At 35.4% G+C, this 13148-nt stretch overlaps 1 protein-coding gene across 11 annotated transcripts in view; it reads right to left on the reverse strand.

Moving 5' to 3' along the window:
• Positions 1-8982: 8982 nt before the first annotated feature.
• The window catches only part of PTPN20 (protein tyrosine phosphatase non-receptor type 20), a 111542-nt gene continuing 107376 nt past the window's right edge, over positions 8983-13148 (reverse strand). For 8 of the 11 annotated variants that reach the window (XM_045437955.1, XM_045437958.1, XM_045437956.1 and 5 more), the window contains 2 exons: positions 12863-12925; positions 8983-12001 (listed from right to left, as the gene is read on the reverse strand). In XM_045437955.1, coding sequence (XP_045293911.1) covers positions 11936-12001; positions 12863-12925 — 129 coding nt within the window. In that variant the 3' untranslated portion in view covers positions 8983-11935. The remainder of the gene's footprint in view (positions 12002-12862; positions 12926-13148) is intronic. The other 3 variants (XR_006701555.1, XM_045437959.1, XM_045437960.1) reach the window with 3 other exon arrangements.

Below are 13148 nucleotides of genomic sequence, written 5' to 3' on the forward strand. Positions count from 1 at the left end.
GTAGGTCCAGTAACGCTCAGACTCTGGAATGCTGCGCCTCTTTGATTTGGCCCCTCGTTGCAAATGGCTTTAATGTTCCACTTTGTTTTCTGCTTCATACAGGCAGAAATAGGTGCTTTAGCACTAGAATGCTGTGCTCTTCAGATGCATTTTCCTGGAGAATAAAATACTGCTAACATAGGCATTTCTGTTGCGCCTGTGAAGTACTTTTTCTACATCGGGCTTTTAAAAGGCTTGGTACTGGATTGCTCACGTCTTTGTGGTGATCCTGAGCAGCAAGGATACTGGCAGAGAATTTTTAAAGTGCTCTATGGGGTATAATTAATCTGAATCCATTCTCTGCATATCTGAAAGGGAACTTTAAGAATCATCACCAGTGAGGGAGCCATGATCTTTTGCCTAAAAGGACTTTGTCGTTTCCTTGGGGTTATTATCCCAGCCACGTTATGTGGTAGACTCAGTTTCCCCAGTTCCACTCCCCCTTCCCCACACTTTTCAGAAGACAAGTCCAAGACAAGACTTGATTTATAAGAGAGGAACAGCCTTTACTATTAAATGAATATCCACTCTAAGTTTGCTGTAGCTATCTGCTCATTAAGGCAATTCCCTTGTATTCCCAGTTCGCTAAGTATTTTCTTTTCACTTTCAAAATCAAGAATGGATATCAAATTCCATCAGAATTTTTCTTCTGCATCTATTGAAGTGTCCAGAGGATTTTCTTTAATCCATTAGTGTGATGATTTATATTCATTGGTTTTACAATGTTAAACCAACATGGTATCCCTAGAATAAGCCCAACGTAATCATGATATATTATCCTTTTCATATTGCCAGGAAAATTTGTGAAAGGCCCTGAAATGAATCAAAAGGGTTACTTGATGTTCTCAAAGGAAAACTAGAAATTTTCTAATTGTAGGTTTTCTGATTTTATGGGAACCATACTTTTTATAATCCTTGAGCTATTTTACAACTCTGTAAATTGTACATAACTAACAGCAATACAAATGATTCTTACCCATAGACATGCAAGTTAATTCTGCTTAGGGGAGGAATAATTGATCCTTATTCCTACCTGCTATGGTAAAAGTCAGTTTATCATCTATTTGTAAATTTCAGCATTTATGTGTGGTTTTTGAGTTTTCCTATGAAACAGCTTAAGGGCTCCCTCATTAACTGATGAGTTAAAATCTTTTGATTTGTGTATATTTAATATTAAATGAAAGGAATAAATACATTTTCTTTAAAAATTATCTTCTAACAGTTTATTTCTAGATTCAATTTGCTATTGCTTTAAGATATGCTGCATATATGCTCATAAGTGAAGTTGACCTGTCATATCCTGACAGTTTCCTTTTTGGGGTTTTGGTATGGATGTTATGCTAACTTAATTCTTTTCTCCCATATAATTGTATAAGATTGGAATAATTTCTAATTCACTATTTTGTAGAACTTGCCAGTGAAGCCACCTAGGCTTAAACTTTTTATTGTGGAATGTTTTTAATCATGAATTTGACTCCTTGCAATTTTAGACCTATTACAGTTTTCCATTTAGATGGTGTTGGTTTTAATACCGTTCTAGGACTATGTCTATTTCAAATTTATTGGTATAAACTTACTCATAATATTCTTTTTCAGTTTTCTTAAAATTGAGCTATATAACTGACCTAAAACAGTATATGCGTTTCAGATATACAACATAATGATTCAATATTTATATATAATGCAGAGCGATCACCACAGTAAGGTCAGCTAATGTGACCCTTTTTTTGTTGTGATTAGGACTTTTTAAGAACTTCTGCTATTTTAGAAATTTTCAAATACGTAGCACAGTATTAATTCAGCACCATGCTGCATGCTACACCCCTAAGACTTATAACTCAAAGTTTGTACTTCTTGACCTCCTTACATATTTTGTCCACCCCCTAAACCTTCCTCTAACAGCCACTAATCTGTTTTCTATGCCTATGATCTTGGTTTTATTTGCTTGTTTAAATTCCACATATAAATGAGATCATATGGTATTTATCTTTCCCTGTCTGACTCATTCCACTTAGCATAATGCCCTGAAGGTCCATCCATGTTGTCACAAATGGCAAAATTTCGCTTTTTGTGGCTGTATAGTATTGGTGTGTGTGTGGGTGTGTGTGTGTGTGTGTGTGTGTGTGCGCGAGCGCACGCATGCCTGTGTCTATCACATCTCTGTTCATTCATCCACTGATGAACATAACATGTAGGTTGCTTTCATATCTTTCCTATTACAAATAATGATTTCTTTTCTTTTTTTTTTAATTTTTTTTTTAATTTTTGAGACAGAGACAGAGCATGAGCAGGGAGGGGCAGAGAGAGGGAGACACGGAATCTGAAGCAGGCTCCAGGCTCTGAGCTGTCAGCACAGAGCCTGACACGGGGCTTGAACTCACGGACTGTGAGATCATGACCTAAGCTGAAGTCGGAGGCTTAACCGACTGAACCACCCAGGCGCCCCTGATTTCTTTTCTATATATATATTAAGGCTACAAATTCCCCTTTAAATACTGCTTTAGCTGTCTCACAGAACTTTCTAAATGTAATATTTTCATTATCAGTTTAAAAGTTATTTCACGGCACCTGGGTGGCACAGTTGGTTAAGCATCCGACTTCGGCTCAGGTCATGATCTCATAGTCTGAGTTCGAGGCCCACATCAGGCTCTGTGCTGACAGCGCAGAGCCTGGAGCCTGCTTCAGATTCTGTCTCCCTCTCTTTCTCTGCCTCTCCCCTGCTCACACTCTGTCTCTCTCTATCAAAAATAAACATTAAAAAATTTGTTTAAGTTATATTAATTTTGATTATGAATATTCTTTTGTCCTATTATTTAGAAATACATTTCTTAAGTTTCAAGTATATGGGGCTTTCCAGTTATCATTCTGTTACTTTCTAGCATAATTGTATTTGGCTTAGAAAATGCATATGATTTCAATATGGATTTTGGAATAAATTGGACCTTATTTTATGTTCCAGGGTATGGTCATTTTTTTTTTTTCAACGTTTATTTATTTTTGGGACAGAGAGAGACAGAGCATGAACGGGGGAGGGGCAGAGAGAGAGGGAGACACAGAATGGGAAACAGGCTCCAGGCTCTGAGCCATCAGCCCAGAGCCTGACGCGGGGCTCGAACTCCCGGACCGCGAGATCGTGACCTGGCTGAAGTCGGACGCTTAACCGACTGCGCCACCCAGGCGCCCCAAGGGTATGGTCATTTTTGGTGGGGGCGTATTATATGTGTCACAAGTGCTTGAAAAAATCTATATTCTGCAGTAGTTGGGTGCAATGTTCTATATATGTTCTTCGGTCAGCTGGTTACTTCACGTTCTTCCATAATCTCACTGATTTTTTTTTTTTTTTTGGATTAAACATCAGACATCTGTTTTCTTACAATTCTAGAGGCTAAAAGTCCAAGAACAAGGTGCTGGTAGGGTTGATTTCTTCTGAGGCCTCTCTCTTAGGCATCTGGAGGGCTACCTTCTCTCTGTAGCTTAAATAATTTTTGTCCACTTGTTCTATTAATTACTAAGAGAGATTGGTTAAAATCCTCAACTATTATTTGTATTCTTTATCATTTTCAATTTATATATATATATATGCTTTGTTTTATATATATGCTTTATATATTTTAAGATTCTGTTATTAGATGTATGCAAATTTAGAATGGTCAATACATTTCCAGTGAACCTCTCTAGTCATACCTTTTGCCTAGATTCCATGTTGTCTAAAAGCAATACACTACACCAACTTTCTTTTGACTAGTGTTGGCATCCTTTTTTTTACACCCTTTTATATTCAATCACTTTGCATTCTTGTGTTTTAGATTTGTCTCTTGATATTTTTCATTTACCTTAAGCATTTGACCCACTTATAATTTATTGTAATAACTGATATCTTTGTGCTTCAAGCTATTCTTTTATATGCTTTTTATTTGCACCACCCTCTAGGTTTCTTTCCTTTTATCCCTCCCTCCCCTCCTCCCTCCCTCCTTTCCTTCCTTCTTTCTTTCCTTCCTTCCTCTCTCTCTCCTTCCCTCCTTCCTTCCTTTCTTTTTTCTGTTTTGCCCATTGTTACTTTCTCTTAGTTTGGAGATTATATACTCTTTTCCTATTCTTTTAGTAGCTATAATAGAAATTATAAAAAAGCCTTTTTAAAGTTATCAAAACCTAACATTAACTTGTAAATTTACCCTTCTCTTGAATAATGCAAGGACCTTAGAACATTTTAAATTTATGTCATTTCTGAACAATATGCTAGTGTTATAATGTATTTTAATTCATTTTATGTGTACTCTAAATCCAACAAAAAATTTAACCCATTCTCTGGTCTTAATTCCATCATTAATCTGAGATTTTTTTTTTTTTTTTTTAATTTTTGAGAGAGAGCAAGCGAGCACGTGAGTTGGGGAGAGGGGCAGAGGGAGAGAGAGAATCTTAGTCAGGTTCTGTGGTCAGTGCAGAGCCTGATGCAGGATTTGATCCTCTGACCCTGGGATCATAATCTGAGCCAAAATCAAGAGTCAAATGCTCAACCGACTGAGCCACCCAGGTCCTCCTAATCTGAGATCATTTTCTGCCATTTTCACTTTTAGAATTTCCTTTAGGAAATAGTGCTTGAGGACAACTCTCAGTTTTGTTGTGTCTGGTAATGTCTTTATGTCACTCTCATTCCTATAAGGTTTAGAAACCAAAATCTGGGCACTAGTGATGCTCATTTTTACTGGTTGGTCACTGTTTGTAGGCCATTTAAGTGACAGAGCTTCTATCTATCATCTCTATCATCTATTATCTATCTATTTGCCAATCATCTGAATACTATCTAGTTCATATTGTCATTTCTAAGTGTGAACTATAGGGTTTTTCCTTAACTTCTGTATTACACTTGTATCTTTTTTCTTTCACATTGAGAGTTCTCATTCACAAGGACACAAAGGATGGATGAAATCAAATATTCTATAATTACTCATTTACTTTACCCAATATTACAATAGTCTCAAAATAGCAATTCAATACAACTCTACCAATTGTTACCAAAAACAGTTAAACATTTTTTGCCTATACTATACCTATACTATTGTATTCTCTCCCATTTTTAAAAGATTATATCTACTTGTTAGGTAGTATAGCCATTGCATACTATACTATCTCCCTTTTAATGCTTTTATATTAAAAAAACATATATCCATACATTTATAAGCATTAAATATATAAAAAATATTATATATATAATTAGAATATGTATATAATATCATTATGTCAATGACTAAGTATTTTTGTTATTTAAAGTGTGTTCTTTAGTAGCTTCCCCAGAAAGGACACTCGGAAACAATTTTTCTCCCATGTTGACATCAATATGCACCTTTTATAAATTAAGGCATATATTTTTTCCTTGAAAATCTTAAATATATTATTCTATTTTTCCTGTCATAAAATGTTATTGTCAAAAAGATTGATAGTAATCTAATTTTATTTTCCTCTTATTCTTCCTGCATAGATGCCCAAAAGATTTTTTCCTTTTGTTCAAACTTCAAACTTTTCTTCAAACTAATTTTACTAAAACATTTCTTGGTATTGGTCAAGCTCATTTGGTATTTTCAGGTATACACTGTGGTACTCCAGTATGTAATTTTAAATATTTTTTACTTCAGGAATATTTTCTTAAATTATAGTTTATTGTGTCTGCTCTGTACCCTTTCTTTGGATTTCTTCTTTAAAACTTCTAAGGGTGCCTCAGTGTCTCAGTCGGTTAAGCATCCGACTTTGGCTCAGGTCATTATCTCAGGGTGACCTTACCCCATTTGTTTTCTCTCTCTCTCTCTCTTTCTCTCTCTCTCTCCCTCTCTTTCTCAAAAATAAACATTTAAAAAATAAATAAAAGTTTCATTATCTACATGGTAGTCTTCTTTGCCCATCATTGATAAGTCATGCTCTCAAGTTGTTTCCTTTCTTCACTTTGTTTTGAAAATGTTCCTCCTTGGAAACCTGTTTCTCTCAAGGCATCAGTTATTGTGTTTGTGTTCTGAGTACACATTTAGTACATTTATTGTGTTTTAGTTCTAATTTTTTCAACTTTTGTTTCTAATTCTCGATTTGTCATACCGCTTTGAATTTTTCTCATTCAGATTTTTGTTATTTGTGTGTCCTATGTAATTTTCCTAATGTCTTTAAGCTCATTAAGTTAAATATTAGGTTATAGTTTTGATCTGTTTTTTTACCAGGTCTTTCTGGTGTTTCTTCATTGTCTTTAGGGATGCTATTAAGTCCTCTAGCATTGTTTTTCCCCTTAAATTAACTTGTGTGGGATTTAATCATGATACTTTCCTATTGTTCATTTTCATGTGAATTTAAGTTTCCTGAACTTATAAGTGGTTTGTTCATATAGATCTGTTAACTTCATTGAGCTCACCTTCTGAAGTTTTCTGCCTCTGTTCCCTTCATTCACTTTTTTTTTTATTTAAAAAAAAATTTTTTTTTTAACGTTTATTCACTTTTGAGACAGAGAGAGACAGAGCATGAACGGGGGAGGGGCACAGAGAGAGGGAGACACAGAATCGGAAGCAGGCTCCAGGCTCTGAGCCGTCAGCCCAGAGCCCGACGTGGGGCTCGAACTCGCGGACCGCGAGATCGTGACCTGAGACGAAGTCGGACGCTTAACCGACTGAGCCACCCAGGCGCCCCCCTTCATTCACTTTTATATAGACCTTCTCTTTTCTTCATTCCTATTATCCCTGTTTTGCTAAATGTTGATTCTACAGTTTCTCCTCAGTATGGAACTTGGTTCTGGAAAGGAGTCTTAGCTTATCAGCTTTTACAGTAGATAAAAGCTGGATTGCTCCAACTCCTTTAGGTTTTACCAAGTGCTCCTTGCACTTATTCACTTTTGAGGCAATCATCCAATTTCAGCTACTGTCCTCAAATTAGCTCACCACAATTTCCAATAAATATCTGATGGGTATTTTGGGGTCCATCTGTTTATAAATAAAATGGGTTCTTCACCACAGAGTTTGAGAAGTACTGATGAAGGAGAGAGGAGTATTAGGAGACTTCGTAAAAGAGGTGGCTTTTGGGCTGGGCCATGAGGGCAATCTAGATAGGAATGAATGTTGACATTCCCTGTGGGGAAACAGGTTCTACTTACATAAATGGGTTAGAAAAAGCTTAGGATGGAAAGCCACCACCACGGGGCGATAGCGCCCAAGGTTAGCTAGCAAGATATTGAAATGGGATCACGAGTAACTTGTTATATCACCTGCAAGAAATTACTTTCCATCTGATGCCAATATACTATTATACTTTGGATCACAAACACCACTTGTCCCCCAGACCCTTTGCTTCCTACATACACAAGTTAATGATTCCTGACCGATTGTTTTCTCCACGTTCACGTGTGCAAGATCTTGTTTTCTTCACATTCACCACATGGGTAATATCTTGTGAGCTCAATAAATATGGAGATGAAATCCCTGTTCAGGGCTCTTGTCTCCTCCCGGACATTAGCCTCTCTCATATTCAATTCTATGTCCGCTCTCTTGCTGGACAAGGGAGAACTCTGTACTCGTAGTCTGCGACAATTCTCTAGGACTCTGCCGTTGGCCTCTGTCTCACTTTCTTTGGGGGAGCCATTCCCATGACTTCAAACATCATCTTTAAGGCAAAGATTCCTCCAGATCTAGGTCTTCATCCCAGACTTGTAGAGCCACTTGGTGGTCCCATAAGCATAATAAATTCAACACTGTACAAACTAAGCACATGGCTTTCTCCAAAACTTTTGTCACTGCATCCCATGTTATGTTTTTATTTTCACTTCAAAATATTTTCTAACTTCTCTTGAGGTTCTTTTTTTATTTGACCCATAGGTTATTTAGAAGTAAATTGTTGGGGCGCCTGCATAGCTTAGTCAGTTAAGCATTTGTCTCTTGATTTCAGCTCAGGTCATGATCTGAGATTGCGATCACAATTCGTGGGATCAAGCCCTGCTCTGTGCTGACAACATGGAGCCTGCTTGGGATTCTCTGTCTCCCTCTCTGCCTCTCCCTGCTCACGCTCTCTCTCTCTCTCTCTCAAAATAAATATATAAAAAAAGAAGTACACCATTTAATTTTTAACTATTTTGAAGCTTTTGAAATATCTTTATGTTATTGATTTGTAGCTAATTCCATAAACATACCTATAAAGCTCCTTTCCTAGGAATTATATTCAGGCTTATTTTATAAGCCAAAATATAATCGCTTTTGGTGAATGTCCCACATACACTTGAAAAAAATGTGTATTCTACTGTATTTTGGTGCAGTGTTATACGAATGTCAGTTAGGTCAAACTGGTTGGTAGTGTTATTCAGATCTTTTATATCCTTACTGATTTTTCTATTTATTCTATCAATTACTAAGAGGGGAATGGTGGAATCTCCAAATACAATTGTGGACTCATCTATCTTTCCAATTTTATCACTTCTATCAGTTTTTGCTTCATAAATTTTGATGCTCTGGATTTGAAATGCTACCATTAGTATATAATAAATTCACAAATATATGAGTCTGTTGAATCTCTTTCTTGACTATGTTGTTCCACTGATCCATGCGTGTATCCCTGAGCCAGAATCACATTGTTTTAACTGTGACTTTAGATGATACTTTGATTATTACTAAGGCAAATGCTCTCTCTTCCCCACAATTAACTTTTCTTTTTCAAAACTCTCTTGATTCTTTTCATGTATTTGCTGCTCGTTGAGAGAGAGACCAATAACTGGTCAAGTTCTTGGTAAGTTAAATCTTAAGTATTTTATACATTTTACATATCCTTGTTGCTCAGAGGTATTTTTCCTATAGAAGATACAGAGGGTGGCAGACTTTTCCTTTAAAGGGCCAGATGGTAAATATTTTTAGGATTTATGGGCCATATGATCTCTGCCACTACTAACTTGGCCATTGTCACTACAGCACAAAAGCAGCCATAGACAATATGTAAACAAATGGGCATAAAACTTTATTTACAAAAACAGGCAACATGTCAGATTTGGCCTGCAAGCCATCATCCGATGACCCCTGATGTAGAAAAAGAAATTTTTACACAGTTATCTTGTATCCAGACTTCATAATGATTTTTCTAATACTGTATTTTAGTTCAGTCTATTATTTCTATGTGAGCAAATATACAAACAAAAGATCGCTTTGTTCTAACTTTCCAGTATTTATATACCATTTATTCCTTTTTGTAGTCTTTCTGTATTGGCTAGATAACTCTAGAGCAATACTATAGTGCTAACAGGAGTTACTGTTTTCCTAATGGGAAGGCTCTATTTTTTCACCTCCCAATATGATGTTGCTATTAGTTTCTAAAAAATGTTCTTTATCACATTCAAGTTTCAGATATGATAGTTACATTAGGCATGTTTTAAGATCCCTTCTAATTCAAATTGTTACATGATGAGGTCATTACTTACTTCCTTTTGATTATAGCTGTAGACAAATTGAGCACTCCATTGAGCAATCCATCATCCCCACTGAATACCACTAACCTGTTTTTACTTAATGGATACTTTCCAAATCTTCTAGTTCAATTACTTAAATCTCAAGACAACATATAAGAAAATTAATTCTTCCCAGGTATTAAGAAAAAATAAGTAGGAAAGGAAACTTTTTTGTTTTAGAGTTAAGGTGTTTTCATTTAAGATTTTTCAGTAAGAATAAATCACTGAAATGACCTCTGAGTAGTAAATGTAAAGTTAATTGAAAATTCCATAATGTTCTAGATAGCTTAGGGGTGAAAAGCCCAAGGAAAAATAAATTACCAAGACTTACAGGAGAATAAAACCTACAGTGTTTATTTCTGAAAAGATTTGGTCCAACATGTCAGTCCATCGAGGACATGCATCTTTAAAAATATGTATTTAAAGTTGAAAGCTAATAAATGCATATATGCTTTTATTTAAATGTTTTAAAAGTTCCTCTCAATAAGCATTCATACACTCACAAAGGTGCCAATGGGAGTTTCGTATTCATAGTCTAAGCAAAGACTGATTTATTGTTGGTATGAAACTTAGTATTTCAATTAGTCAAACATTTTCAATTTGGAATTCACTTTCCAAAAATGAAATAAAACAAATGCAATCAGTATTTCCATGTTTACTTATTTAATTTCCCTGAAAAACTAAAAATTAGTCCAGCTATAAAAATATGAGGCACACATTAAAGAAGAAATATGCTTACCATCAAGAATTGTGGCATTTTTCTTTACAAGAACATTTCAAGGCCTAGATAATAAAAATACGTCAGGCAATTCATAGTAAGTCTTTTCATTTAAGTAACAGCATAGAATCCTTCTCAGGAATACTGCTGTACGTCATATCTATTATTTTACAAGAACAGAGAGAAAATAAAATGAGGGATACAAATATTAAAGGCCAATCATCAAAATGAAATTAATGTTTAGCATAAATTATTTATATGAACAATGTAAATAGGTAGAATCATCAATTTGATTTAATATAAAATATATTTCTGGCATATAATTATTGTTAAAATGAAAATTATCAAGATAATTCAACAAATCCAAATATGCATTCAGCCAAGGGAACAAAGTAAGCCTCTTAAAAATTAAAGATTTACAGATTAATATTAGAAATTTTCTCAGTATAATACATGAAATATTCTGATCTCCATTGAGTCACACTGTACAAAAACATGTATCATTTGCTTCATAGCTTATAATCAGGTAAAAATGGTCACTAAAATTCCTTGACCAAAATATCACTGTAATTATATGAGGCAAAGTCCTATAATAAGATGGATGTAATAATGGCCACATCTTTTCAAAAAGAGAACATGAAAATTTTCATTCTCACAGCTATGAATTTGGTTTTCCAAAACCTGGTTCCCAAAGCCAACTTTTAAATGTTACAGCAGAGGTGGGGTGGTAATGGAAAGAAATGATTTAATGGAACTCTTAAAAAAAAAAAAACTATCATAGATCTTAGTTTAAGAAATATATCTGGCGTAAGAGAGAGATACACAGAATTATGTAATAATGCTTGTATCAAAGTTTATTGATTAGCTAAAGGGCAAAGAGTAAGAGGCAAGTAAAATGTAATACGTGCTTTTGACAAAGCAGACTGAGTAATATGTTAAGTGTTAGGGTGGGATAGGAAAGAACTCAAGCTGGGCAAAAATTTCCTCTTGGACTTTCTATATAAACATCTATTTTAGTTTTGGCCTGTTCACCAGTGTGTTCATGTGATGGAGCAGAGGAGCTCTGCCCACCCATGAAATACTTCCCAGACCGACAGGTCCTTGTGCAGCTGCTCTAGAAAGGCAGCTTGTCCTCTGAGGTCCCTGGGGTCCTATAGAAACTATAGGAAAATGAAATCCAATTTGTGTAAAAAGTTAATCCATCCTAATTAGCGAACTGAGTTATTCAAATACCAGCTAAAAGTACATGCTCTAGCTAAAAAACATGGGTTAAGTATCTGTCTTGAAAATGCCTCCAAGAGGTCATGATGTGATCTTGCCTTTACTGGCCCTATGTTCTCCCAGAATAGGGGCTTTATAAGGTCCTGGAAATCCTCAGCTCCCTTTAGCTGCCTGTCCAAATAAAATCTTAATGAATATAGTTTAAGTCCTTTATTGGCTCTGTAATGCCTTCAACCAATTAGGCTGCAATTGTTTTATGCAACTTTAGTTTCATTGGAAAATGTGGGAAGATATTTTTATATTACCTAAGTAAGATTAATGGGTAAACACTGTTCACCGCAAACCCAATGATGCTGCCTTCCGGGAGTTGTCAGAAAGACAGTCAAATGATACACCAAGAAAGTACATTGTACACCTAAGCAAAGCCCTTCAGGACAGCTGGAACATGTTCTTTACGAGGAGACTCCAAGCCATTGGTAATTTCAAGTGTGAGGCAACGGAAGTCTTCCTTAATCGAAAGTCAGAATCTTCTGAAGAACTTCAAGCACAACTTTATAACAAAAGCAATACTGCTCCTATATACATATATATGAAAAACAACAGAATGTTAAGTAATTGAATACCAATATCCACTTTCAGAGAACATAGTTGTAATTTTCACCATAAAGGTAAGTTCCCAAAAAGAGCAAACATCTAACCAAGAACTTCTTTATGTATATATTTTTTAAATATCAGTAAGAAAAATGATCATACTATAGTGCTTGGTCTAGAGTTAGTTAACTCAAGGCTTAACTGAACACAGGGGAAACTGACCCCCAATCTCAATCTCCTTATATTGCCCTGGATAAACCTATGCTTAAAATTTTTTTAGGTGTAGCCTCAGGTCTCTCAGGCAACCTTAGTTCACATAAAATGCTTCATCTATCATTCAGCATTGGCTTAAAAACAGGTCAACCTAAAGATTTAGGTGTACCTGCTTGTTTTCATCATCCAGGCTTTCTCTCGATTCTCCTTCCCAATGATTAATAACTGGTCTGTAACATAAACGCTATCTTTTTATGACAGACCAATGACTTTGATAATTTAGGACGAGTAAATATCCCCCAGCTGCTATCCAGAAACTTATAAATAACTTCAGATATGCTACTTAAATAACATGGCATTATGGACAAGTCATGTGTTTGGGCATCAGGAGACTTCAGTTTCCCTCCTGGCTCCCCCATGTGCTATATGAATGACCTCACAGAACAGACTTCATTACTCTGAACGTGAAGTACTTCATCAGTAATATCAGAGAAAAATTAAGGTCTACCTCAAACAGTGAGAATTCAATGACATCATGTAAGTAGAAGAGATTTACAAATTGTAACATGCTAAACATGTTAATCTTTATATTCTTTACTCTTTTTATTAGAATTTATGTAGTGAGGCCTTACCTTTGTTTGAATCATGCCATAACGCTGTTCTCTCATTTGGGCCACTATATTCTTGATGTTGAACTGCAACAGGATGACAGTGATTTTGTATTATTCACATGGGGGAAAATACAAACCCACGGATTGCCAAATAAGTACTCCATAAATTCTTTCCAGTAAAAAAAGATGTCAAGATATAACCAGAAAGGTCCCATTTTCAACTATAAGAAAAGGCACTATTTTTAAGTTAGTCTAATGGATAAGGAAGACTTTAGTTTAAAAGGTTTCCAGGAAAAAGCAGGAAGCA

This window comes from Leopardus geoffroyi, chromosome D2 (genome assembly GCF_018350155.1).
Source record: "Leopardus geoffroyi isolate Oge1 chromosome D2, O.geoffroyi_Oge1_pat1.0, whole genome shotgun sequence".
Lineage (NCBI taxonomy): Eukaryota > Metazoa > Chordata > Mammalia > Carnivora > Felidae > Leopardus > Leopardus geoffroyi.